A 26,416-nucleotide genomic window follows, 5' to 3' on the forward strand; every position below is an offset into this window, starting at 1 on the left:
TTTTTTTTAAATTAATCTTTTTTGAAGGGATAATCCTATATACCGAGTAGATAAGAAATTGAAGAAGTACTGACAACCTTGTTGCTTTGTCTTACCTGGAGGCATCGAACATTCTTTCTGAGAACTTTCTTTGGACTCATCTGCGACACCCCTCTGATAAGTTTAACACATCTGGAAATTCTTTCTAGAGTACATCTTGTTGCCATGCCTAAGAAAGAAAAGAATCAGCCGATTAGGCTTGCTTTTCCCCATCCAAATATCAGCTGTTCACTGACCACATTGATTAACTCTGTCTTTCAGACTTAACGTCTCTGAGCTTTTGTGGCTCTTTGATTTGTACAGAACAACGAAATATCTAAAAATATCCACTAAATACCAAAAAAATTTTCAACAAAAACTTTAAAACTACTCTGACTAGCTCAAACCTGCAATACTAACAATATACTGAAACAAATTTGTGGCATTAATCGCTCAAGAAAATGCAAAAAAAACTGTATTTATTAGATAATCGGTTGAGGGATTGCCCGCTCTCAGTCCCCATACTCGCACCCCTAAGCGCCGATTTCCAACCACGTCTGCCAAGCCACGTACGTTTCCTCGTGCTAAACAGCAATCCATAACGCAGTGCCAGGTTTCTCCATGAAGCGCTCCGCACAAACTGAGGGGGATTTTATTGCCCATTCTGAGATGTAGTGCCCTCTTCAAGGAAATAAATGGATCAGAAGACCTTGCTCCCTTTCACCCAACACGCCTTGGTGACCTCACAAGTCATACGACTGTCACTTCAAGAGATCCATTTTAACTAGGACTGTAGAACAGCCTCAAAATACGCCTTTGGAAATAATACGACTCCTCCAACCCCACTGGCTAGGGTAGCAAATTATGCAATATGTCATTAAAAAGAAAGAAAGAAAAAGAGGCTTCATAGGTATGTACCTCATCTAATTGAATTAATTTAGCATCTGACACTAGGGAAACCATTTTCCTAAGATATTTAGGGGTGTTTTATGAGCATTATGTGCACAACATAAACATTAAAAAAAAATGGGAATAAAAGTCCAAATTAAACAAAACAGTACAAAAGATTTGATATTTTTTCTTAACCTATAATTTTCTCCAGAAATTATTCACAAGAAATGGATAAGTTTCCTGAAAAATATGGGAAATTACAGGAAAATTTATATTAATATTTTGAGACACCTGGTATAATAGCCCCTAGCCTGTGTACACACCTAGTCGAAGTTAATAGACCAGCATCATGGGTTCATATGGATCTGACCTTTTAAGAATAGGGGGCCAGACCATTTTTTTCTACGCGTAGGGGGGGGGGGATAGGAAAAAAGCGCATTTTAGGCCTTTATTACCAAAGTTTCCCAAGGGGAATCTCCCCGACTCTCAGCCTGTGTATGGGTGTTTACATGCAAAGGAAATTGACATCCAAGTTGAGATCAAGGTCACACCTAGGTTAATTAGAAAACTTAGGCCCAATAGTGCTTTAACTTATGTCAATGGTCTTTTATTAAAGTTTGATGTTTGTTTCATTAACTTAAAAGTCTATTTGATGGAGTCAACGTCCTGGATCCCCATCGCCAAAGTGTTAAATTTTAAAGCAAAATAATGAAACTCTGTTATTGATGGGGTACCACTTGTGAGGAGGGTAGGTCCAGGATGGGCTGCACCCCATGCAGACTGGTGCATCACAATAGATAAAAGGCTTACCTATTCACAATAGATAAATCACATCACATCACAATAGATAAATCACATCACATCACAATATTACATCACAATAGATAAAAAGGCTTGGTAAAATAAATTTTCTATAATGACAACGAATATATAAATAATGTAATAAAACAAACAACGATACAAACCAACAATTGATGTGCTGAGTGAGCCATGCTTTTAAGACGGTGCAAGATTAAAATACCCTTTTTTTGCTTATTCACAGTAAAATGTTGTTTATTTACATATTCGTAGCAAATGTCCCCTTCAGTTAACATCCGCATCAACATTCGCCGAAACTTTCAACCTAACACACTTGGCCATTCCTACAATATAGTATATATGCCCTTTTAACAACCTTGATAGGTATAGTGTATTTTGATTTAGCTCAACAGCCTCCTCAACATTCCCTGGAACTTTCAATTTATTCCCAGCCGATATAAATCCTGAGACACAGCAGATACAAAATGTTGACAGCATGGATGCATGTAGTCTCTTTTGGTTTAGTTCAATATCCCCCTCAATATTAGCTGAAAGTTCCAACTTAATAACTTTAGTCATTCCTGAGATATTGCAAATGTACCTTTTTTGACAAACTGGATGCATTTAATGTCTTTTGATTCAGCTTAGGAACCCCTTAGCATTCCATTAAAGTTTTTCAGGGAACAATTTTTTGACAATTTGTATAGTAATTTTGTTTTTTGATTTAGTTCAACACCCCCCTTGTTATTCTATGACAGTTTCAACTTAATACAATAAGCCCTCCCTGTGATATTACAGATAGCCTATGCCATTTTGAAAACTTAGATGCAGATATTTTTTTTGCTTTAGTTGAACATCACCTCAACATTCCCTGAAAGTTTCAAATTAATACCCTAAGCTGTTCGTGAAATATTGCAGATATGCTCTTTGACAGCATGGATGTACATGTTATAATGTGATTAACTAAAAAAACAAGTTTTTTTTAACTGAAAGTAAGGAGCGACATTAAAACTTAAAACAAACAGAAATTATTGCGTATATTAAAGGGGATGTCCCCTCCTCAACGCCTCACTCTTTACGCTAAAGTTTTTTATTGTTTTAAAAAATAAAGTTGTCAGACAGAGTCAAACTTTAACGTAAAGAGCGAGACGTTGAGGAGGGGACAGCCTTTTCATATACGGAATCATTTCTGTTCGTTTTAAGTTTTAATGACGCTCCTTACTTTCAGTTAAAATAACTTGTTTTTTTAGTTTATTTCTGAAAATTTTTGAATTAATGCAACTTTGACTTTGGCTCACCATACATGAATAATTAAAACGAAATTCGCATATTAATTTTCTTTTTTTGGCTAATTGGCTTTCTCGAAATTTTGTTCTGAAGTAACTTACGAATTAACTTATGTAACGAATTTCTATATTCGTATGTTTTTATATTCGTATCCGTATGTATTACGTATATTAGGGAGTTCGCTCCCTAGTCAATACCTCGCTCTTTGCGTTAAAGTTCGAATTTTGTTCGAATCATAAACCCCTGAATTACAAAGGCCGTTTAATTAGAATAGATAGCTCTTTTGAAAGCACTAAAAAAATTTAGCGTAAAGAGCGAGGTATTGACTGGGGGGCGAATCCCCTCATATACGTAATAATTTCTGTTCGTTTTAAGTTTTAATGTTGCTTCTTACTTTCAGTTGAAAAAAACTACTTTCAGTTGTTTTTTTATTTCATTTCTGATCGTTTTTTAAATAATGCTTGGAAATCTGGCGCCCCCTTCATAGAAATGTCCGAGGAAATATCCTCCAGGGAAAGATCCTCCCCGTAACCCCTACTCTGACCCTGACCCCCCACTAGAAAACATTCCTCCTGAAATGGCCTGTATACTTCCCAATAACCAAGACTATTATTGGTAACATTGGGCAAATACAATAATTTGCCATACAATAATATTTGCAATACAATAATATGTAAACAATGGGCAAAGTTTATAACGCAGCCCTTTCCCCGGGACAAGTGGGGTATTAAGTCACCATCAAAGACCTATTAAGTAGATTTTCGACTATGCTGAACAAAATTGCTATCTCAAAATTTTGATTGGGTGACTTCGGAAAAAAAATGAGCGTGGGAGGGGGGCAAGTTCGCCCTCCAATTTTTTTGGTCACTTAAAAATGTAACTAGAACTTTTAATTTTCGTTCGAATGAGACCTCTCACGATACTCTAGGACTACTGGATCGATACGATCACACCCCTAAAAAAAAAAAAAAAAAAAAAAAAAAAAAAAAAACACGCATCCGTGATCTTTCTTCTGGCAAAAAATACAAAATTCCACATGTTTTCAGATAGGAGTTAGGAACCTCTACAATACGGTTCTCTGATACACTGAAACTAAAGATGTGATCTTCATTAAAGTTTTATTACAGATAGGGGTTGTTTCCCTCTTTTTTCTAAAGAAGTACATGTTTTCTAAGGCGCGTTATTTTTTATGGGTAAAATAAAACTTGTTGAAACTGATAGGCCCTATATTTGAAATCAGGATAAAAATCTGATTCTTTTTATGTATCTATTGGTATCAAAATTCAGTTTTTTAGACTTTCGGCTACTATTGAGCCGGGTTGCTCCTTACTTACAGTTCATTACCACGAACTGTTTGATTTAGTTAACACCCTTTTCACAACCTGGATGAAGAGTGTCTTTTTTATTTAGTTCAACATCCTCCTCAACATTCCTTGAAAGTTTCAATTTAATATCCTTAGCCACTCCTGAGATATTGCAAACACACCCTTTTAACAACCTGCATGCACACGGAGTTTCTTGACTTAGGTCAAAATCCGCAGCAACATTCCCTATAACTTTCAATTTAATATTCACAGCCAATCCTGAGATATTACAGTTACACCATTTTGAAAATCCGGATGCATATATTGGCTTTTGATTTAGTTCAGCATTCCCCTCAACACTCCCCAAAAGTTTCGAATTAATGCCCTTAGCCTTTCTTGTGATAGGGCAGATATGTCCCTTTAACAAACTGGATGTGCAGCGTCTTTTGATAAAGTTCTAAGTCCCCCCCCCTCTACTACTACTAACAACTCACCACAGCACCAAGTCGCCTGAGGTCAATATATCTATGTATACTCCTCCTCCAAGCTAGTCTATTTAATGCCTAAATCTTTACACCCTCCCAGGAAGTTCCCATTTCCCTTAAACCTTTCTTTATGACATCCTCCCACCCCCACTGCAGACGACCTGCTTTCCGTTTAGCCCTAGATGGTTGGCCAGAAAGGACAATTTGTAGCAATCTGTCATCCAAAGAGCATGCCCTAGCCAGATCAAACTTTCTCTTATTATAGCCCTAGAAAGCACGATTGAACCACACTTTTTACACAACCTACTGCTTGAGATATGGCCAGTCAGCTAGTTACCCAAAACAACCTGTAGGCAATTTCCCTAGAAAAAATATAGCAAATCTTCCTCTGTTTCTCAGAGCACACATGCCTCAGAACCATGTTTGACTACTACCATCACTTCCTATATTCTAATCTTGGTTCACAGACTTATATTCCTATTCATCAAAACTTTTTTCAACTGTGAAAAACACCCTGCGCTTTGGCTATTCTACTTTTTACATCTTCACTGCTCCCACTGTCTTTACTAATATTACTACCAAGGTAAGTGAAGCAGTTCACTTGATCAATCTTTTCATTACCCGATATCACCTTTTCATCTTCGCTCATTCCTAGCGTTAGCAACTTAGTCTTCTGAACATTAATTTTCAAACATATTCTAACACCCTGAACTTGCAAAAACCTCTAAAAGTTCATTCATTTTGCTCATTCTTTTATGCGAGATGCTTAAATCATCAGATAATCTAAATCCAGGAGTCTTTATTCCCTATTTGATTCTGTGTTCTCTCATTGCCTTTCCTGTGCTTCTTAAGACAAAGTCCATTAAAATGATCCATATAAAAGGGAATAGAATAAAATCCTGCTTAACTCCTGATTTAGTACAAAACCAGCTGCTAACCTGATTTCCTACCTAAACTGCAGCAGTGTTATTCTTGGAAATAGCATTAATCACTTTAATGTATTTTTCTGGTACCCTACAAGGATAATACTTCTACCAAAACTCTTCTATTAGCTGAATTAAATGCTTTCTCATAATCTATAAAACCAAGGACTAAAGGTGTTTGATGACTCAGGCTTTGAGTTACTTGACTTAAGTCTCCTGCCGGGCACTGCTCGGTGTGTTGAGTGACGTCTGACTCCTCCATCTGCTTCAGTTCAGTGCGAGCATTTGTGCTTCGCTTGATCTGATGTTTGCCATCACCAGAAACTCAGACAGACTGTCAAACCATCACTCCTTCGGTCGGCCGCAGGGTCGCTTCCAACCGGTTTCCATAGGGTCAAAGTCAAAGATCGTCTTTGCAGGTAATTGCAGAGGCATTCGCAGTAGGTGTCTGAACCATCGTAAGGTACGCTCAGATGCTTGGATAGAAAACCAAGACTGCTTGGTGAGCTGAAGTAACCTCTCATTACTCATGAAATCAAACCACCCTAGACCTTTGATCCTTCTCATGCTCTTTGACTTGAATACGTTGATGGCCTGTAGTGTTGTGGTTGATGCATGCCATGTTTCAGCTCCATAAAGCTCCTTGATTATTCATTTCTCAATTATTAACCTAAGATTGAAATTTGGTTGACACATCCTCAACCCTTCGTATAATTGCAATGTTCTTCTCCTAAATCTTTGTCCACAGCATTTCTCAGTCTGAAAAGTATCATCATACTAAGTAATTTCCTACCTACAGAGACCAGGCTAATGCTTCTGTAATTACCACACTCACTTTTGTCACCTTTCTTATACAGGGGTTTTCCTAAAATGGCTAGGTGCTTCCCCTTTTTAAAAATCATATTCATATTCTTCAGTCTAACATCATAGGCACCATATTTAAGACAGAGGTGGATCTAGAGCAAAATCTTGGGGGAGGCCCAATGTGATAAGGGCTACAATGAGCAAAATCTTGAGCCAAAATTCAGCAATAAAAAACAGGTTTCAATTTTAATAAAGTAGTGAAAAAAAAATAATTAAAAACAAATCAACATTTTGATTCAAAAATATTCTGAATATATCAGCCCCACGTCCAGGAGCCTTACTCAATGGGAAAAAAAAACGAAAAAAAAAATGTTCCTTAAAAAACAACAAACACAAAAATAAATACGACAACTAAACACACGAAAAAGAAAAAATAAATAAATACATAAGAAAGAAACTCATATTATAAACGAACTTCAAGCACTGAGGTTGTAACACATAAACAAAAGCAAATGTCTATAATGGAACCATCAGTCACTCTTCTCTTAACAATCATTGTATTAATGGGAATCTATTAAGAGTGAAGACTATATTTACTTGAAACAAACAAAATAAGTCACCTAACCCTACCTCCTTCTGACCTTTGTTTGCAAGGTTATCATTTGTTTCAGGACAATTATGCAAATCACTACTGGTTGAATATTTTACCTGCTTTTTAATTAAACTATCATAAATTGAATTTATCCTAAGATCCCCTTTATCTCTATTGATACTAATGCCCCCAAATATAATCTTTTTTATTTCTATAATTTCTCTGAAACTTTGTAAGTCCTACAGAGGTATCTAGAATTTTCGTCTGATCAAATAAAATACTGCGATGAGGAAAATTAAATTCGTGATCTGCAACAGCTCACTCAAATGTTTCCGGTTTTTGATTATGTTTTAGCAAGCAATCTATGGTATTTTTGTGTTGCTGTAGCCTATTTTCTAAATCATGCTGTGTTCTTCTCACATAAAATTTACCACATGAGCATGAAATTTTATGTACTCCGATTTGTATGTTTCTTGGTACCTTGTCTTTTCCATTATAAGCAAAGAGCTAATAGTTTGTCCTGATTTAAATGTTGTTTTTATATTATGTTTTTTTAATTATCTTCTTAATTTTTGTGACAGCATTGGGATATGATATAAAATTAATTAATATGTATATACCTTTTGATAAATCTTTTAGTGTTTTATCCAAAAAACTTGATTAACATAAAAATGAGATGGAAGAATTATCTGCGGGAATTGAAATAGAAAGAATATTAAATTTAGTTAAAATAACTAGCAGGTATACTAATTATTTCACGTTTAGAGATAGTTTTTACCATCAAATTAGTTGATTAGCAATGGGAGGGCCCTTAAGTTTGTTGTTAGCAAATATTTATGTAGAGTATGTGAAAACTTTAGCTATAGAACCATATCTTTTTAAACCTAAATTTTGGGGCAGATATATGGATGATGTTTTAGTTATTTGGACTTATGGAAAATCACAAATTGAAGGTTTTCTGGAACATTTAAATAATTTAGGAGGGGGAATTAGTTTTCACAATTGAAAAAGAAAGAGAGAATAAGTTACCGTTTCTGGATATTTGATCCATAGAAATAATAATGAACTAGCATTTTCAATTTACTGTAAACCAACTAACAACGAATGTTATTTGTCTTTCGCATCAAATCATCAGATCCATGTAGAAAGGGGTGTAGTTATTTCTTTAGTTGATAGGGTATTAAAATTACCATCACCAGAATACATGAATAATGAAATATTTTTATTAATAATATTCTAGTGGGTAATCTATATCCCGAAAATATGATTTCTCGAATAATTGAAAAAAGGACAAAAAAAAAGTTAATGGAACCTGTAATATTAGAAGAAGATGGGTCAACTCAAGAAACAAATTACATAACTTTGCCTTATATCCCAATGTCGTCACAGATATTAAGAAGAGAATTAAAAAACATAATATAAAAACAGGATTTATAGGACAAAGTATAAGCTCTTTGCTAAACAACTGAAAAGACAAGGTACCAAGAAACATATAACTGGAAGAATACAGAATTCCATGCTCTTATGGTAAATTTTATGTGGGAAGAACACAGTAGAATTTAGAAAATAGGCTACAGCAACACAAAAATGTCATAGATTGCTTGCTAAAACATAGTCAAAACCAGAAACGTTTGAATCAGCTGTAGCAGAACATGTACATAATTTTCCTCGTTACATTATTTTATTTGGTCAGACAAAAATTGTAGATACGTCTGTAATACTTTTACACAGTTTCAGAGAAATTATAGAAATAAAAAAGATTATCTATGGGGGTATTAGTATCAATAGAGATGAAGGGGATTTTAGAGATGAATTCAATTTATAATACTTTAATTAAAAAGCAGGTAAAATATTCAACCTGTAGTGATTTATATAATTGTCCTGAAACAAACAGTAACCTTGTAAACAAAGGTCAGAACTGAGGTAAAAGCTGGGAAAAGTCATTGGACTGCAGCTAAACTAGCAAACAAAAAAATTCATTAAATCTATAATTCATGAATTGGTTGATTAACCTGTGAGATTTAGTTAGAGGTGATGGACCTGGGGTTAGGTGACCTTTTTTGTTTGTTTCAAGTAAATATAGTCTTCACTTTTATTAGATTCCCATTTATACACAGATTGTTAAGAGGAGAGTGGCCCAAGGGTTCACTATAGACATTTGCTTTGTTCATGTGTTATAACATTAGTACTTGAAGCTTGTTTATAATGTGAGTTTGTTTCTTATTTATTCATTTATATTTTTTTTTCTTTTTTCGTGTGTTTAGCTGTTGTATTTTTTTGTGTGTGTTATTTAAAAAAAAACATTTTTATTTGTTGTTTTTTTTTCTCTTTTTTTTCCTGTTAAGAAAGGCTCCCAGACATGGGGCCGAAATATTCGGAATATTTTTTAATTAGAGTGTTGATTTGTCTTTATTTATTTTTGTTTCACTGCTTTATTAAAATTAAAACCCGTTTTTTATTGCTTAATTTTTTTGTAAATGGAAAAGCAGTGTGGTCTAAGAAATTGTTCAAAATCTTGACAGGGGGGAGGGATATGACAAAGGTGTTAATAACTGACCAAATTGACAAATTTATTCTAAAAAGGAAAAAAAGAATGAGGGTGCCAAAAGAATCATGGGGGCCTAGGGTCCCCCAGGATCTGCCACTGACTTAAGAAACTCATTTACCGCACTATCAGCGTCTGTAGCCTTATTATTTTTTAATTCTTTTAGTACTGTTGCTAATTCTTCCTCACAAAATACATCTTCCTTCACATACAAGTTGTCACAAACCTTTTCATTGTCCTCTATATTTTTTCCTGTGACTCTTTCCAAGATAAGCATATTCCTAAAGTGTTCAGCACATCTCTCTTTAATTTTTTCTTTATCACTCATTGTGATCCTGTTCCTATCTTTAACTGGGCAAGTCTAGATTGACTACTCCCTCTCAATTTATTAGCATTCCAGTACAATATTTTATTATTATGCCATCTAGCTGCATCTTCCAGGTCCTCAGCAATTTTATCTAAGGTTTCCACTTCACACATCCTTAGTTCATACTTTAAAGCTTTCTCCCCTTCCTTTACATTCCACTTATTTTCATTTGATCTATCACTCAATTGATTCAAGTACAAGCCCCTTCTCCCTTTTTTTAAACATAAAGCCTTTTCACTAACATTCCTAGCTGGAATCCTAACTTTCCTCCATAAGACACCATCAGCAACTTCACAAATTATTTTCATAAAATTATTCTAGACATCTCCTACATTCTCAAATTTCCTACATTCTTAAATAAACTCTCAATTTTAGTATTCAGCATTCTCCACCCCCCCCCCCAGGGGTTTTGAAAAATGCATTATGACCCACTAAATTTTGTAAATTGGTATGTTTGAAATAGTGTGCTATATTTTTCTCCATTTTTTTTGGGGGGGGGGGAGGGTGGATTAAAGCAAAGCAATGCACTTTCAGGAATGACAATAGTAAGTGTTTCTGGTTGTTTTAAATGAGTTTTAAGAACATTTAAGGTTTGCTTCAAGTGTGCCCCTCACCTTAACCTTTACCAAAGTGCCTTCAGAAAGGAATCCGGGTACAAAATTACCAGTATATCTTTGCTATTCTTTTTTTGGGGCTTGCTAGGCTAGGGCTGCATGAATATGAGAAATTTGAAAGGAAATTTTGTCTAAGACGCAATTAGGGCCATTAAAAAATCAGTTCAAACAGTAAATCTATTACTGACATAAGAACAAGGTGAATATGCTACTTTATGCCTTTTTTATCTTTATAATTACAATAATCATTTCAGTTACAAATGCACTCAATTATAGACAAAGATAAATTCTAAACTACAAGAATAACTGGTTTAACAAAGGACCATCAACATTGGACTAGATTGAATTAATGTAGAAATGCATTGTTAGGGCTGGGTAAAACGGCAAGGGGGGAGAGGCAGGGTTGGCCATGGCCCCCCTGGAAATTTGGGACTATAAAGTTATTATAAAGAAACCAAAGGAAAGAGAGCAGAATTGTGGAAAACCATGGAAAAAATGTTTGTTGCCCCATTGTTAACTTCCTGCCAATAGATTTTGACCAAAAATAAGGAAAATTTAAGTTCTAATTTGTAACTGAGTAACCCCTAACCAGTTTTCCACAAACATTTTTTCTATAAGATTTGGTTAGGTAAAAAAAAAATCAAATTCTTCATAGTAATGAATGGTATGTAAATAATGATCCTTGTCAATGACGAAAGTATAAGAGCCTAACTATTCATAACATTCAGTCAAAGAATCAGATTTTTATGGTGATCCACAATATGTATTTGGTTATTAGTAATTAGAGCAGTTATTAGAACACAAGAATGTTTGTTTCTTTTGTGAAAGTTTGACTACTTTGATAATTCGTTACTTTTTATGAACACAGAGTCTAAAGACAATAAATATTTTGGTGTTTGATAACCAAGTTCAAAACTGTCAATATTGTTAAAGAATATCCATCCAACGCGTCAGCATTGTTCAACACAACTGAATGCTGGGAGTTTATATCCTAGTTTTTATAAGTAGGCTATTGTTGTGTATTTTTTGTAATTACTTACTTTTTTCATTTTTCTATACTTTTACTTTAATTGACATACTTTTTCCATTGCCTTTAGAAAATTGTTTTTTTCAACCGAAAGTAAGGAGCAACACTAAAACTTTAGAACAAGTTTTTTCAACTGAAAGTAAGGAGCAACACAAAAACTTAAAATGAACAGAAATGATTATGTATATGAGGGGGGTTGCCCCCTCCTCAACACCTCGCTCTTGACGCTATAGTTTTTTGGCACTTAAAAAAAAGTTACTTGTTGTTCTAATTAAATGACCCTTGTGTTTCAGGAGTCGTTTTTAAAGAATTGGGATGAAATTTAAACTTTATCATAAAGAGCAAGTTGTTGAAGAGGGGACAAACCCCCTCACATACGTAAGGACAATAATAATAATAATAATTTATTTATTACCCACTATAAAAAAGAAGCGGAGTACATAAAAAAAAAAAACAAAAAAAAAAAAAACAAACAAAAAAAAAAGCAAACTCGCACACTTAACAATTATTTAATAAGACGACGTAAATTATGGTGCGCAGTAAGACCTGCAGACAACGACAGCTTTCCCGCAAGCACAGTCACTTTTTCCCGTCAATCAGGGAGACCGAATCGCGATATTAGATGCCGGTTCCGGAACTACGGAGGGAGGCACAAAAGGTACCGAGAAAATTTAAAATAATAAGTCCGTATAGAATTCAGATCTTTAGGCTTCAGAATTGGAAGAAAACCAGATAAAAAAAAGAATAGAATGATCGCAAAATGAAGAATATAATTTCCCAAGCGCTTGTCTATTATGACTCCCTCTATTTGCAACAATTTTTGTATACTCAATCTGAATTTGTTTTTTGCATCAGATACTGTCAGAACCCGAAGTGTTTTGAGATTATTATTAATGTAAAGACAAGGCCACCGAAAAGAAGAGACACAGGGAATAGAGAAAATATCACAATTAAGAGGGAGACTTGCACTTGACTTAAATGAAGTATATTCGCACTCATCAACGTTCAACATAAACCCAGTCCGTCTTAACTGCTCTGAGATCCAGCTGACAGAATGTGAGAGTGCAGCCCTAGAACGACTGACAAGGAGAACATAGTCCGCATAAGCAAGATACAAGACATCAATTCCATCAGAAATGAAAGTCGAAGGCAAGGATGAAAGAATAGGAGCAATACATAACTTAAAATAGTTGGAGAAAGTACACCACCTTGACGGACCCCACGCCGAAGAAACACCTTTGAATCAGAAACTACTCCATTACATTTTACCCGAATAAAAGAGTTCGAATACCAGTACCGTAACAAAACAACAATAGAAAGGTTAATATTGTTGGAAAAAAAGGGAATAAATTGCATGTGAGTGGACTATACTATCGAAAGCTTTCAAAAGATCAAGAGCACAGATATGAAGAGGAGATTTATCATTAACAGATTGCAACAGGAGGGAAGCTAGAACACTATGGACGTGCTGACATCCCAGCCTTTTTGAAAGCCAAATTGGTTTTCACCAAAATTAATATTTTCTGAAATGAAAGGGAGAAGAATATATTCAAAAATTTTGCTAAGAGTACACGAAACAGTAATTGGTCGGTAAGAACTACACTCTGACGAAGTTTTTCCACGCTTCAAAACCGAGGTGACTGTACCACTAAGAAAGCGGTCAGGAACCATAGAAGTAGATAAACACATCTGAAACAGTAGCTGAAGATGATCTATCAAAGTTGGGCAACCTACTTTTAGATGATAAGACGAAATTTCGTCTTGATCAACAGAGCTAGATTGCATGTTCTTAATAGCTTGACTAATATCAACAGTAGAAACTGGTAATACATTACTCTGAGAAATATGATTAGGCAAACGCGACTCAAGAAGGTTACTAAAAAACTTTTCAACTTCCCGGTTCACCTTGCCGAAAATATCATTATAATAGGACACCCAAGCATAAACTGCTATAGGACTTTCAGAAAAATCACTACTAAGCTTATCCGAATTCATAACATGAGACCACTCCTTTCTCGACGCAGGAAAATCAAAACCAGATACCCTAGACTGCCGTAAACATTTTTGATAAGCACGCTTGGTACTTTGCTTCAGATCGAAGACAACTCCTCGATTTGGCCGACCGAAAGACACCCATATTCGTAGCCAAAACCTAGCTTTATTCTTGACAACTTTTAATTCTGGGTCCAAAACCCCTTCTGGTTTTCTAGTTTTAACTTTAATCTTTTCTAGAGGAACAGCAGTGACCTCTGCTTGTTTTAAGCACCAAATTATTTTATCACAATATTTATTTAGAGACTGCTTATCATTTGAGAAACGGTTAGTAACTTGAAGCAAATGGTAAGGCACTTTTATAGAACCCAATAACGCGGACAACGTTGTAATATAAAGTGCAAAATTAGCTCTACTCCAGTTATTCCTGTAAAACCACTTAGAACTTTGTGTAAATGGTCTAGTAGAACAGGAAGCGACTACTGAAGCAGAGAACGAAATCGAGAGGTGGTCAATATCACGATAGTCTTCATGAACGAGAACAGTCGATACATTAATATATGGCGAGGAAACTACATGGTCAATATTAGAAAAACTTCCAGATTGGTGAATATATGAATAATCAACACTTTTCTCGACTATTTTATAAGCAGAAACAGCATCAAGGACTATATCGGATCGAACTGACTGACTTGTAATATCTGTGTTGAAGTCACCAACCACTATGAAATCATAACCAGGCGATACAACAGACGCAAGAATAGCCTTAAGATTAGCCGAGGCTTTCATATACGCGTTTAAAGCAGAAATAGTTTTTTTGTTACATGGGAGATACACATTTATCGTACAGTATTACTAAACCAAACCGCAAGGATGAATTTGTCTTAGTGAAAATACACTGGAGAGAGAAAACTCGGGTTATTCTTAGCAATGAACGCTAAGCCTTCAGAAGGTCTAGCAAAAGTGACCTCAGCATTAGTTGTAAAAACGGAATGATTACGACTTCTTTTTAACACGTTAATACTAGTAGAAGTCAGGAGGTGTTCTTGAAGGCATACTATGTCAAATTGGTCACACAATTCATCAATCAAATGCTCCTTTAAACGAGTACCATTTATATTAAGTGAAACAATAGAAACAGGCACAATCATTTCTTCTTGGCAATGATATCTCTCAGCGCTTTGCATCTAACACTAAAGGAGGCATGATTTTCACCACAATTGGCACATCTTGCATCAAGCTGGCAGGGAGAATCCTTGGTGGAGATATGAGGGCCCGCACAGCGTGCACACTTCGCAACCAAACTTGTCCGATCAGCTACTTTATGGTCTGGCGAACGGCATTTTAGACAGCACCGAGGTGCCGACAGATATTCTTTCACAGATAAATATTCATATCCAAGTTTAACACCGTTTTGCATAGCCTTGGCTTTTGACATGGAGTCACAAAACTCAAGCTTAACCGTGCCAATGTCACCGAGCCGCATAGCTTCCACCACACCTGGATATCCTTGAAAGAATGAGAGGTCTAATTCCTTCGATATTCCTCTGACTATCCCGAAAAACCGTTTAGTGACCACCTTGGATGGAGATTCTGCTAAAATCACTGAAATAGAGTCTTTGAATCCTTCAGCAGCAAATTTTTTAACATTTATTAGCCATTTGTCACCTCGCAAACTCAGCTTGGTAACTGCATAATGACAGCTCATTTTATCGAGTACTTCTTTGCGTTTTACCGGGTCATTTAGTGTTTGTGGCACTTTAGAGACAACAACAGTGGTGTGAGAGTCAGTTGGTGGCGTTGCACAGGCAGGCAGTGGTGGAAAGTGATTATCATATGAATCAAACTTACTTGAAACAGTCTTTAGGAAGTGTTCCATTCTATTCAATTTCGCATTCAAACTCGAATAAACCAAAGCAGGAATGATAGGTACATCATTTGGAGAACGAATTACAAACATCGGTAGGTCTATCTCTTCATCGTCACATTTCTCGAATATACTTAACATATCCTTCAGATGGCTTTCCAAAGCCTTCGGCCCCTGTCTTCTCGGAAGCTCAGTCCCAGGTACAGCCGCATCGTAGAGGAGTTTTTTTTAGCTTTGGTCACATTCGGAAAGTCCAAAAAAACTCATTTTCAAATTTCAGTATTTTGTTTTCATTCACTCCATTATCATGGTTAAATTGCAAAAAATTTAAAACCGGTGAAAAAATAAGTCCATTATTCGTTATTCACTGTACGTATCATCAAGAACCAGATGCCAATAAGGAAAGGGAGCTTAGTTTCCTGCTACCAGATCCCTATAGTTTTAGGAAGCAACACTCCCAACAGGTAATGTAGCCCTTGCAACCAAAAACTCCCCTCTTCTGCTCGCTATTTTGCACATTCAAATTATAATCAGATTATCAGTCCAAATAGAAAAGATAGTAAGATAATATATGATCTTATATGAGTGAGTAAATATATCCAACAAACACAACTTAAAAACAATAGGGAAATTTTTTCCAAGACAGTGCAATTTAAATCGGTGAATATTTCGGCCCTATTTCCAAGGGCCGTCTTCAGCACAACATTAAAGAAAAAATATATATAAAAACAAACTTACATTAAAATACGAAGTTTGAAACTGAAAATGCTTTTAAAAAAACGCCTGTAAAAAGCCTTTAGAACAGCCCCAGTATCCTTACTTCAACAAAGTTCAACCAGGAATGACAAATAAAATGACGAGAGAAGATTAATTCATTCAAACGAAATAAAATGAAATTATTAACTGCAAGTATTCAAAGCTAATTTTGCTTTTTTATCAGCTATTCTTAAAGGCCTTTTTGTAATGGGTTCAATACTATTGTCAATTGGTTTAATAAAATATTTTGTTAGATCATTTTTAATTAAATTTGAGTATAAAGAATTCAGTGAATATTCTCCTAAGTCCCTATTTAAGGAAATATTTTTTTTAGGGCCGAAATATTCACCGATTTAAATTGCACTGTCTTGGAAAAAATTTCCCTATTGTTTTTAAGTTGTATTTGTTTGATATGGAAAGGCAGTGTGGTCTTCGTCAATATTTGAGTAAATATATCCAAATGGTAAAATAGTCCGTAAACATAAATTTATTATTTCACTTATTGCGAAACTGACGGTCACTACAATCCACTGTAATTTATTCCAAATTTAATCCGGCTTAAATATCAATAGATGTTCACAGGCCAATCCTTGCGAAAATTTAGCCTGGACAATTACCCTTAACATCTCCACACATAAAATTGGATTGGTAAAGAGAAAGTAAGACAAATAAAGAAATTTTTCACCCCCTGGAAACTATCCTCTCTATTGAAAACTCTCCCAGCAGAAAGTTTGTCCTCCCCTCCCCACCGAAAAAATGTATGCATAATTCCTAATAACAAATAAAACAAAGTGCAAATTTTATAACTTAAAAACCTTTCCCCAGGAACTGTAGAAGGTCATATTATCTCTAAAGACATAGTTATTGGGCCCTTCAACTATGCTGAACAAAAAAGCTATCTCAAAATTTTGAACTGATGATTTTGGGAAAAGAGTGGCACGGGAGGGGGCCTAGTTGCCCTCCAATTTTTTTTTTTGGTCACTTAAAAAGGGCAATAAAACTTCATTTCCATTAGAATGAGCCTCTCCTGACGTTCTATGCCCAATGGGTCAATACAATTAACTCCAGGAAAAAAAAAACAAAAAACAAATAAACATGCATTCATGATTTTTCTTCTGGTATAAATTACAAAATTCCACATTTTTGCATGTATGAGCTTGAAACATCTACAATAGGGTTCTTTGATATGTCAAATCTGATGGTGTAATTTTCATTAAAATTATACGACTTCAAGGGGGTCTCCCCCTTTTTCTGAAAATCAGGCAAAGTTTCTCAGGTTTGTAACTTTTGATGAGTAACATTAAACTTAATGAATTTTACATATTTGGAATCAGCATAACAAGCCAAGTCTTTTGATGTATCTATTATTATCGAAATTCTCTTTTTTATAGTTTTGGTTACTGTTGAGCCAGGTCACTCCTTACTAACAGTTTGTTACCATGAACTGCTTAATTACCCATCAGAATCCAAACAGAGATCATTGAAATATTGATTGATTTTCTGCATTACCAAAAGTATTGTATTCATAAAACTTACAGTTTCATGAAATGTAATTAAAAAAATAGAAAAGGTTTTCCAACTAAAATAAGGAACAAGTTTCAAACTTAAAACAAATATAAATTACTTTGTATATAATTCTTGACACCTTGCTCATTAAAAAGTTTTTTGGGAAAAAGTCAAATTTCACAGTGAGAAGTAAGGAGTTAAGGAGGAGACAGCCCCCTTCATACAAAGAATAATCTGTTTGAATAGGTTTCAAATCTTTTCCTTGCTTTCATTTGAATAGCTATTTCTTTATTTAATTTCTGATTGTTTTCCAAATCATACCCAGGCTTAACCAAAATATAATTTGAGATACTGGTCCCATAGACCATTGGTTAATTGCTTATAAAATATGTCAATCAATAATTGTACATTGATTAGTACCATCCTATGTTTCCATTTCAACTTTGGATATAATCGGAATATATTTAAATAATTGGTGATGAATAGTAATTTTGGTGAAAAGTCCTTATTAATATTACTATTAAAGAATTTCGGTTGGATAATAAGGAGTGTTATTGTTTGTATGGATAGAAATTCTGTGAGACTTTGGATCTTCTACATAACTGAGGCCACAACCTCTACAATAGGATTTTCTTATGGATAAATTTATTGCATATTTTTTTTTTAAATACATTGAAGTACTTGATATAAACAAGAAAAGAAAAATATTACCATTTAAAATTGCTGAAAACTAAGTTCCTAGCAGCATTTGCCACCCAAAGAAATTTCATGGCAGGACTGATGTTGACCTGCCTTGCCTTTTCCACCTCTGTGCTGGTAAATATGGGAATGTAACATATTATCTGTATAGAGAAACATTTCAATTGATTCCTACTCCCCCTTCTGCTTTCAACTTTTATCTGAAGCTTCATGAAGATGTTGTAAAGTTGTTGTGAAGTGTATTTTATGGTATTTGGGGGTTGTAGTCGTAGATGCCTTTATTTTCCCTTTATAGGGGAGATAAACTCTGGCCCTAAGGTAATTAAACTTTGGTAGTGTGCCTTAGGCTATGACCGAACTAATGAGGCGTACCGACTGGGTATGTTCGAGGGGCTAAAGGTAGATTGTGGAGAGGTTGTCTAAAATACAATACTTTTATTCATTTTACACATAATAATAACAGATATAGATATTCTACTGGGACTGGCTGTCCCAAGTAGACCACAAGTCTCAGAAACTACAATAATATAAAATAAGATACTTAGACACTTACAATGATAAGACAAGATTCCGAGATATTTCTAAAAACAACGGACCAGAGGTCAGTCCGGCATAAAGTTAGTATCAGTCTAAATCTTCCGATAAAATGTATCTTTTATACATTTTTGTCAACCACACCTTCCTTTAACCAGCCCACGTAAATGCTAGGAAGTGGTAATTTCTAAATTTCCTGTTAAACAGAAACTTGGCAGGATGTTCCTTATCTTAATAAAAAGTGGTATTTTGAAACTTTGTATTTGCATCTTAATATATTTTTACTAAATTAATAATTAACTAAATTAGAAAGCTTTACCACAAAGAGTAAGCAGTTTGTCCATTAAAATTTACTTTTGTAGGAATCTAACCTACCCCCACCTAAAAAATGACCCCCCCCCCCCATATAGATGATATGCAATTACAGATCACCAAACATAGCCTGATTTTGTTACAAATAAAGCAATTCAACTTGGTTGAATCTAGTGCTACCACCATGTGACATTACTTCTTTTGCAACTGGGAAGCCTAAAATATAGTTATTGATACTTTTAAATCAATTAGCTTCTCAGGATTTTAAATTGACTGCAAATTCGTCCTCTTTGGGGCAAAGTTGTAGTTTAGTGCCCTAAACCACCTAAACTGTCACCAAACCACCACTGCTATTTGGTGTCTGGCTCCCCCCAGAAGATTTTTTGCTGGTGCCCTTAGTGTAGGATGTAATACACAAGTGCCATATTTTTTTATTTAATATTCAATCACTCACAGGCTAAATTGGATATTTTTGAATCTACACAAGAGGTAGGTCTATGTATTAGGGTAAAAGACCTCTTTTTGGAAAGACCACTTTTCTTTGGCATTCTGGAAAAATAGAGACAGGTTTTTGGACCACCTATATATTACTACAGCATGATGCAATGACTGGTTATTAACAGAAGTTGCACCTTTTAGGTAAAATTTTCACCAAGATCTTGTCAGCATAAATTAAAAATGTGGCCTTTGTTTTGACAAGCAATTAAAAAGAAAACAATATATATAATATTTTTGATTTATAGAATAAATATCAAGCTATAAAAGTTACATTTTTAGAATCAGAAGAAAATCAGCTTTCTGTTAATATGTGAATGAAACTGAAACACTGAAAGGATATATATCTCAAAATAGGATGATTGGTTTTTCCAAAAAGAAGTCATTGTAGATAAATCAATAAACTAATAATTTCAAGTGTTTGATCTTAAATAACTTTAATAATAGCCATATTGATGCATAGCTTAGATTTCTAGCTATTCATTGATATATACAATTTTTCTCAATTTGTCTCTGGTAACAAGGTGTAAGGATTTTAGTTTTACATAATTTTGCTCAATTTGATACTGTTTTCTTACCATATACAACAAATCAAAACTTGGAAAAAACAACAAAGAAATGCATTATCAGGGTTATGTATGGGTTTATCAGAGGAGGGGATGGGGTGCATTGTCAGGGTAAAGACTAGGACTATTACAGTGAAAAGGAGGATAATATAAGAAATTCAATGGTAGGCCTACTGTATTTATTTTATTAAGATGTATCCTTCAGAAGAGCCATAATTGTCTAGTATCACCCTAAAGTAGTTTTAAAAATTGTATGGTGCTTCCTTCTGGAGAGCCAAACAACCAAAGTTAGGCCAACACCTTAGGGTTGTAGCCTGTGTGAAATCACTGGGGTAGTAGCTATCATTCATTCTCAGAGTAACAAGTATTATATTGAAAAGAAGTATAAAATAAGGGATCTAATGGTGCTACATATGGTAAATTTTTGGCAGGTCACATTATTGACTTAAGGGCTGGGCACATAGCTGATTTCAGGAACTGATTTTCAAACCAGCACCAATTTTCAAAGAAATCAGCATTGATTTGAGCTTGAAAAATTTCCTTGTTTTTGGCACCAATTTACAAAATCAGTGCTGATTTCATCATGATCATCATAAAAAAAATAGCCTAGGGATACAAATAAATGGTCAGCCAGAAGTATCTGTGGTGAAAGACCCCCCAACTGAGCTGAGAACAGCTGAGACTAGCTGAGATCAATCAAGCAACTATTAATAAACTCCAGTTGACTATTTGTGTCCATGATTTTTTGTTTTGAAAATTTTGTGCAATAGATATAAAGTAAGAACATTTTTGTTTAAGTGGTTGTTTTTTGTTTGGTACACACCTATATGTTGTGGCAATATTTAGAGCAATCAAGGGGAGAAGCATGCGTTTTGTGAATGAAACAGTTATTATATTTGGAAAGAGTATAAAAACAAATCAATCAAGTAGGCTATTATTGTGTGTTCACCTTGTACCTAAATTAGTAACAGAATGTTGTGTATTTTTATCGTTCAAGTATATAAATCATTGAAGTAATTGTAAATAATTTCAAGTATGAAAATGAAGAGCCGACTGAAAACATACCAAAGAGTTCCTGTAAGTGAAAATATTGTATGTAGATTGGTTGCTTTTTATTTGACTGCACGTTTTTAGGTTTCAAACTTTTTTTTCCACTTCTAGGTTGATTAGATGTCTCTTGCAGTCTTAACATAGAAAAAAGATGGTAGCTAAATTTTTTCCGTTGAGTTGTCAACACAGTATAAATATTGAACAGTTGCAAAAATTTGGTTAAGAAATGGGACACATCACAGCGCGCGCGAGGCTAAGTTACCAATACATCAAAGCAATAAGTTCAGAGCAATAGGTCTCCCATAATCTCATCGTTATGTGCTAAAAATTTGTAATTGTCCGTGCGTGAAGGCGGAAAATGAAGAAAGGTCTACGACTAGCGTGTCCCAAAAGCTTTGACGGAGAGTTTAGGAATTTTTGCTACTGTATAATATTTATGCTGCAATTTTCAAAGAGTCTCGATAACGAATAAAGTGGTAATATAATAGAATCTAGATATTATGGACAAAGGCCTAAGGACCGTGGTCACAAAAACAAAGATCCTTCCATATAAAAATAAATGAACACTAAGGTATAACATAACCTAATTTATAACCTAATATATATATATATATATATATATATATATATATATATATATATATATATATATATATATATATATATATATATATATATATATATAGTTACCAATACATCAAAGCAAGTTACCAATACATCAAAGCAATAAGTTCAGAGCAATAGGTCTCCATAATCTCATCGTTATGTGCTAAAAATTTGTAATTGTCCGTGCGTGAAGGCAGAAAATGAAGAAAGGTCTACGACCAGCGTGTCCCAAAAGCTTTGACGGAGAGTTTAGGAATTTTTGCTACTGTATAATATTTATGCTGCAGTTTTCAAAGAGTCTCGATAACGAATAAAGTGGTAATATAATAGAATCTAGCTATTATGGACAAAGGCCTAAGGACCGTGGTCACAAAAACAAAGATCCTTCCATATAAAAATAAATGAACACTAAGGTATAACATAACCTTATTAATATGGGATTTTATCTTTAATATTTTAAAAGCCTTTCTCTATGTTCCGCATCCATCGTCAAGGCCTTTTCGATGCTTTTTTGTACCTACTGTATCTTGCGTTGATAAAAGATTTATCATTCCCAATTCTCAAAAAAATTGTGAGAAAAAAAACTTCTTCTTAGATATATTTATTTGCTACATTTCCTCATAAAATCTTCCTTATTCCCAAACATTGAGCAGAAGTAAAAATCAGCAGGTGGCCTAGATATGTTTTTCTTTCATCGGGTGGTAACTCGTCAGATGTAATACAAATAATAAAATTTAATTCCTTCGTATGCAGCCCGCCTTAAAATATAGTTCTTCTTTTCACTGATCTTTTACCTTAGCATGCAACTCGAGATACCAGGGTCTTTTTCATTCTCGCGTGCCATGTCTTTATCTCTTGGTCACTTAACATTTTTCTATACCTACTTACAATTTTTGCCTCCCTTGAACTATTCCCAGCCTACAATTCTATAGTTCTGAAAGTTCACAACCATCCAATAACTTCTTAATTTGTCCAGACCGCTTATCACTCTTTGAGATCCTCAACACTTATGAGTGTGCTGTTTTTGTTACCCTTATTCTAGGCGTACGAGTTTTTTAATTAAGATAAGTTTAAATATGTCTTCAATACTTCACTATTCATTTCAAGCATTCGGAGCAAATCTCTACTTAAATACTTTGGTTAAAGCCGGGAACATGGTATTTCCACACTTTAGATCCATGATGCATAGCTAATGTTCATATTAAATTTCTGCTTATGCACGTTTGAACTTTGTTATGTTTGCTAGTTGGCTTAAAGTCAGGGCAAAGGAGCTGGGTTTTACTTTTAACCCTTCTTAGCTCCAGCTGCTTTCCCAAACTCACCATTGATGAATCATTACATCCTAAATGAATAGACTCATCTCTATTTTTAGATTGTATACCCCCCTCCCAATTTCACTTTATTTCTACTTGTAATTTTACCTCCTTTCCAAGAGCCGTTCATACGGAAATTTTCAAATTCCGGCTTAGTTGTTTGTTATAAACGATTTCTTAATTCTATTCAGCCAATCCTGTGGCAACAGATCTTTAGATTTCATAAATAATGCCAAAATATCTGGAAGTAAACCAATTAAGGACTAAACAGAAATACCATTGTTTGAAAACTTCCAGAAGCATTAAAGAGACGACCACAAATTTCATGGTTAAGAATGTACTGGACAACAGGGCCTTAAGGGCCGTAAAGCAGTCATTAATGCCACATTCTTAGAGGTTATAAACGTGCACCCTTGGTGGCAGAACTTACCCTTGAGGCTTCATTTTGAGTTCTCTGGAAGGATACCGTTAGGGCTTTAGAGCCTACAAAAGTGACAACAGATCTTTTTGGCAGTTTGTTATTTTTTGCCATACACGTAATACATGACTTGTAAAGAGGGAAAATCGAGCTGGATACTTACAGGTTCCAAAAACTAATGCTCACATCTGGTTTTGCTCGCTCAGGAGGATCAAATCTGATGGAGATGTGAGGGATTCGAAAGATCTGATCTCGAGAGAGATCCATGAGAAGATCTGAGGACAAATGAAATACCTATAAATCGAGGTTAGTCAATTCTAGTGATAGCTTGACCCGTGAAGGTGAATTCAAGATGTCGACGTGATTTCTTCAATGGCATGATTAGCAGCCCGTAGTCTTAGACGTACTGAAGTTGACTATACAATCACCAGACCAATTTTTTAACTCCTGGGCATGCAATTGTAGGAACAAGGAAACTAGTGCATGATCATAAAGTTTATGGACATCTGCATGGACTCTGGTATTGTTGACAAAATAGGGTAGAAGGTCAATCTTGTTACACTCATCTTGTTCAAACTGCTATATATTTCGTATATTGTACTTATTAATATACAAACTCTAAAGAAAACAGGTTCAGCATATCAAAATTTCCCATCTGAGTCTGAATGATGTACAGAAGAAAGTTTAAAGCTATAGAAGAAGAAGAATCAATTTTCATTATGTATAAAATAAAGTGTTTACAGCTTACATAAAAACATAATACTCTTCTGGGCTATCCAAGAGCCTGAGAAAAGGCTGTCCAAAGAGGCAGTCCAGTAAACATGGAAAACAAATATACCCTCATCCGAAATTTAATTCAATCCAAGTTTCACCGATCAACATATCAGCTAACAATAGGGTCGCACAATTTCTTACGACATAAACAACCAAATACACATCCGTCATCATACCTCCCAATCGATGAAAAAAAAAGAAACTGTATTTATAGCCTTTTATACATTTGATTTTCTTTTACAATTTAAAACTATATTTATGATATGATTTATCCTTTGTGCTAGAAAAATTTAAAATTATTTTAATCCTCATTATTCTTAACTTTATTATTTAATTATAGGACATAGAAGAATAATTCAAACATTTCCCAACACAGCCAAAAAGGAAATCACAAGTTCTATTTCTTTATTCCGACAGATGAAAAATTTTTTCTACAGGGCCACACCATCTCGGAGCACCTAACCAATTGACTTAACCTCACCATTCTGAAATGTGACCATTCTAAAGCTGTATGTAATATAGAATCTGCTGTTTTGATTGGTTCAATTGTAAAAAAAAATGTTCAGCTGGAGGCAAACAATCTTAGCATGACATCGTCAGATAAGGATAAATAATAAAAATTTTCTAGCCACTACTGGCACATAGGGCGTCAAATCGACGTTTCACTTACTAGGTTTTTTGTTTTACAGTGACAAGTAGTAAGCTTGTGGCCCAATATTACTGTGGGGGGAGAGTGAGATGGTGGCAAATATTTGGCTCTCATTTTTTAGGGTATAAATGTTCTGGCAAACCGTCAAGAGAAATAAAGAAGTAGGGATCTTTACCCTATGTGGTAACAATGGCTTTCCTGCAAATAAAAGGAAAGTTTTCTTTCAAGGAAGGATCGAGCTTTGGCCACCCTGTCTCTTTCAGAAGCGAGGTAATTATTTCCTACAGCCCCTATTTCTCTACAGTCTTAACCAATACTTTTTTTCCTTCATAGAATATAAAATCCTATGTTTTAAGGCCCGAAAGCGTACGAAGAAGGCATATTGAAAGAACTAGATCTTTTGGTAAATGCCTGCAAAGTTGATATACAGGCACTGAGCATACTCGTGTCTATTAATGGAATCGGGCAAAAACTTTCTTCTTTTCGCAATATGAGGAGCATCCAAGTGATAGATTACAACAATACAGCAAAAGGACGACATTGTCTGTGTTAATCACAACAAGTTTTACAATATTCTTCTTCAGACAGTCCAACGTTGTCAACACAACCCTAGTATCCATTTCATAATTGGTACAACCAAAGCAAGTTCATAATCTGTATCAATGCTTCTTCCTCAGCTGAATACCATTATTTTCATCTTAAGAGCCTCCAGGAAGTAGACAGTCGAAACTTTTTAGCACAAGGGTGAATTTTTTTAATTTGTCAAATACAAGATCAATCTGTTTTGCCTTTGTCTTGGAATTTGAGATTATACCGTTCCAATCATCTAGCTTTCAGTATTTGCCTAGAGATTCCACAAATTTGTGTGAAGATTCTTGCTGCTCGTAAGCAACCGCAACAGTTCTTCCAGTATATCATATTGTTTTTTATTCCATCCAAATATTCCATATTGTGTCACCATATCCAAATTTTCCATCATATCTATTTGCAAAGACATGCAGTTCTTTAACTTCACCACTAAAAGACACAAGAGTAGAGAATATTCGTTTTCCGTAATTCTAAATGGTTGTCACTCCAGTTGGCAGATGGCGTCTAAGATACGGCATAAAGTGGCGTCTAAGATACGGCATCAAGTCTACCACAATTGAGTGAATTGACTCTCTGCTAATCTCGACATTAACGGGTCACTCATTCAAGCTGCTTTTTGTTTTCAAATACTTCAGA

The 26,416-nt window shown here is 34.8% G+C and overlaps 1 protein-coding gene across 1 annotated transcript in view; it reads right to left on the bottom strand.

Moving 5' to 3' along the window:
• The window catches only part of GLS (glutaminase), a 163,255-nt gene extending 141,733 nt beyond the window's left edge, over positions 1-21,522 (bottom strand). The window contains exons 1-2 of the mRNA XM_089105393.1: positions 21,448-21,522; positions 96-208 (exon numbers count right to left, since the gene is read on the bottom strand). Of these exons, the coding sequence (XP_088961519.1) occupies positions 96-206 (111 nt within the window). The 5' untranslated portion in view covers positions 207-208; positions 21,448-21,522. The remainder of the gene's footprint in view (positions 1-95; positions 209-21,447) is intronic.
• Between the last annotated feature and the right edge of the window lie 4,894 nt (positions 21,523-26,416).

This window comes from Artemia sp. Qi Xiang Cuo, chromosome 19, assembly GCF_049724085.1.
Source record: "Artemia sp. Qi Xiang Cuo chromosome 19, ASM4972408v1, whole genome shotgun sequence".
NCBI lineage: Eukaryota > Metazoa > Arthropoda > Branchiopoda > Anostraca > Artemiidae > Artemia > Artemia sp. Qi Xiang Cuo.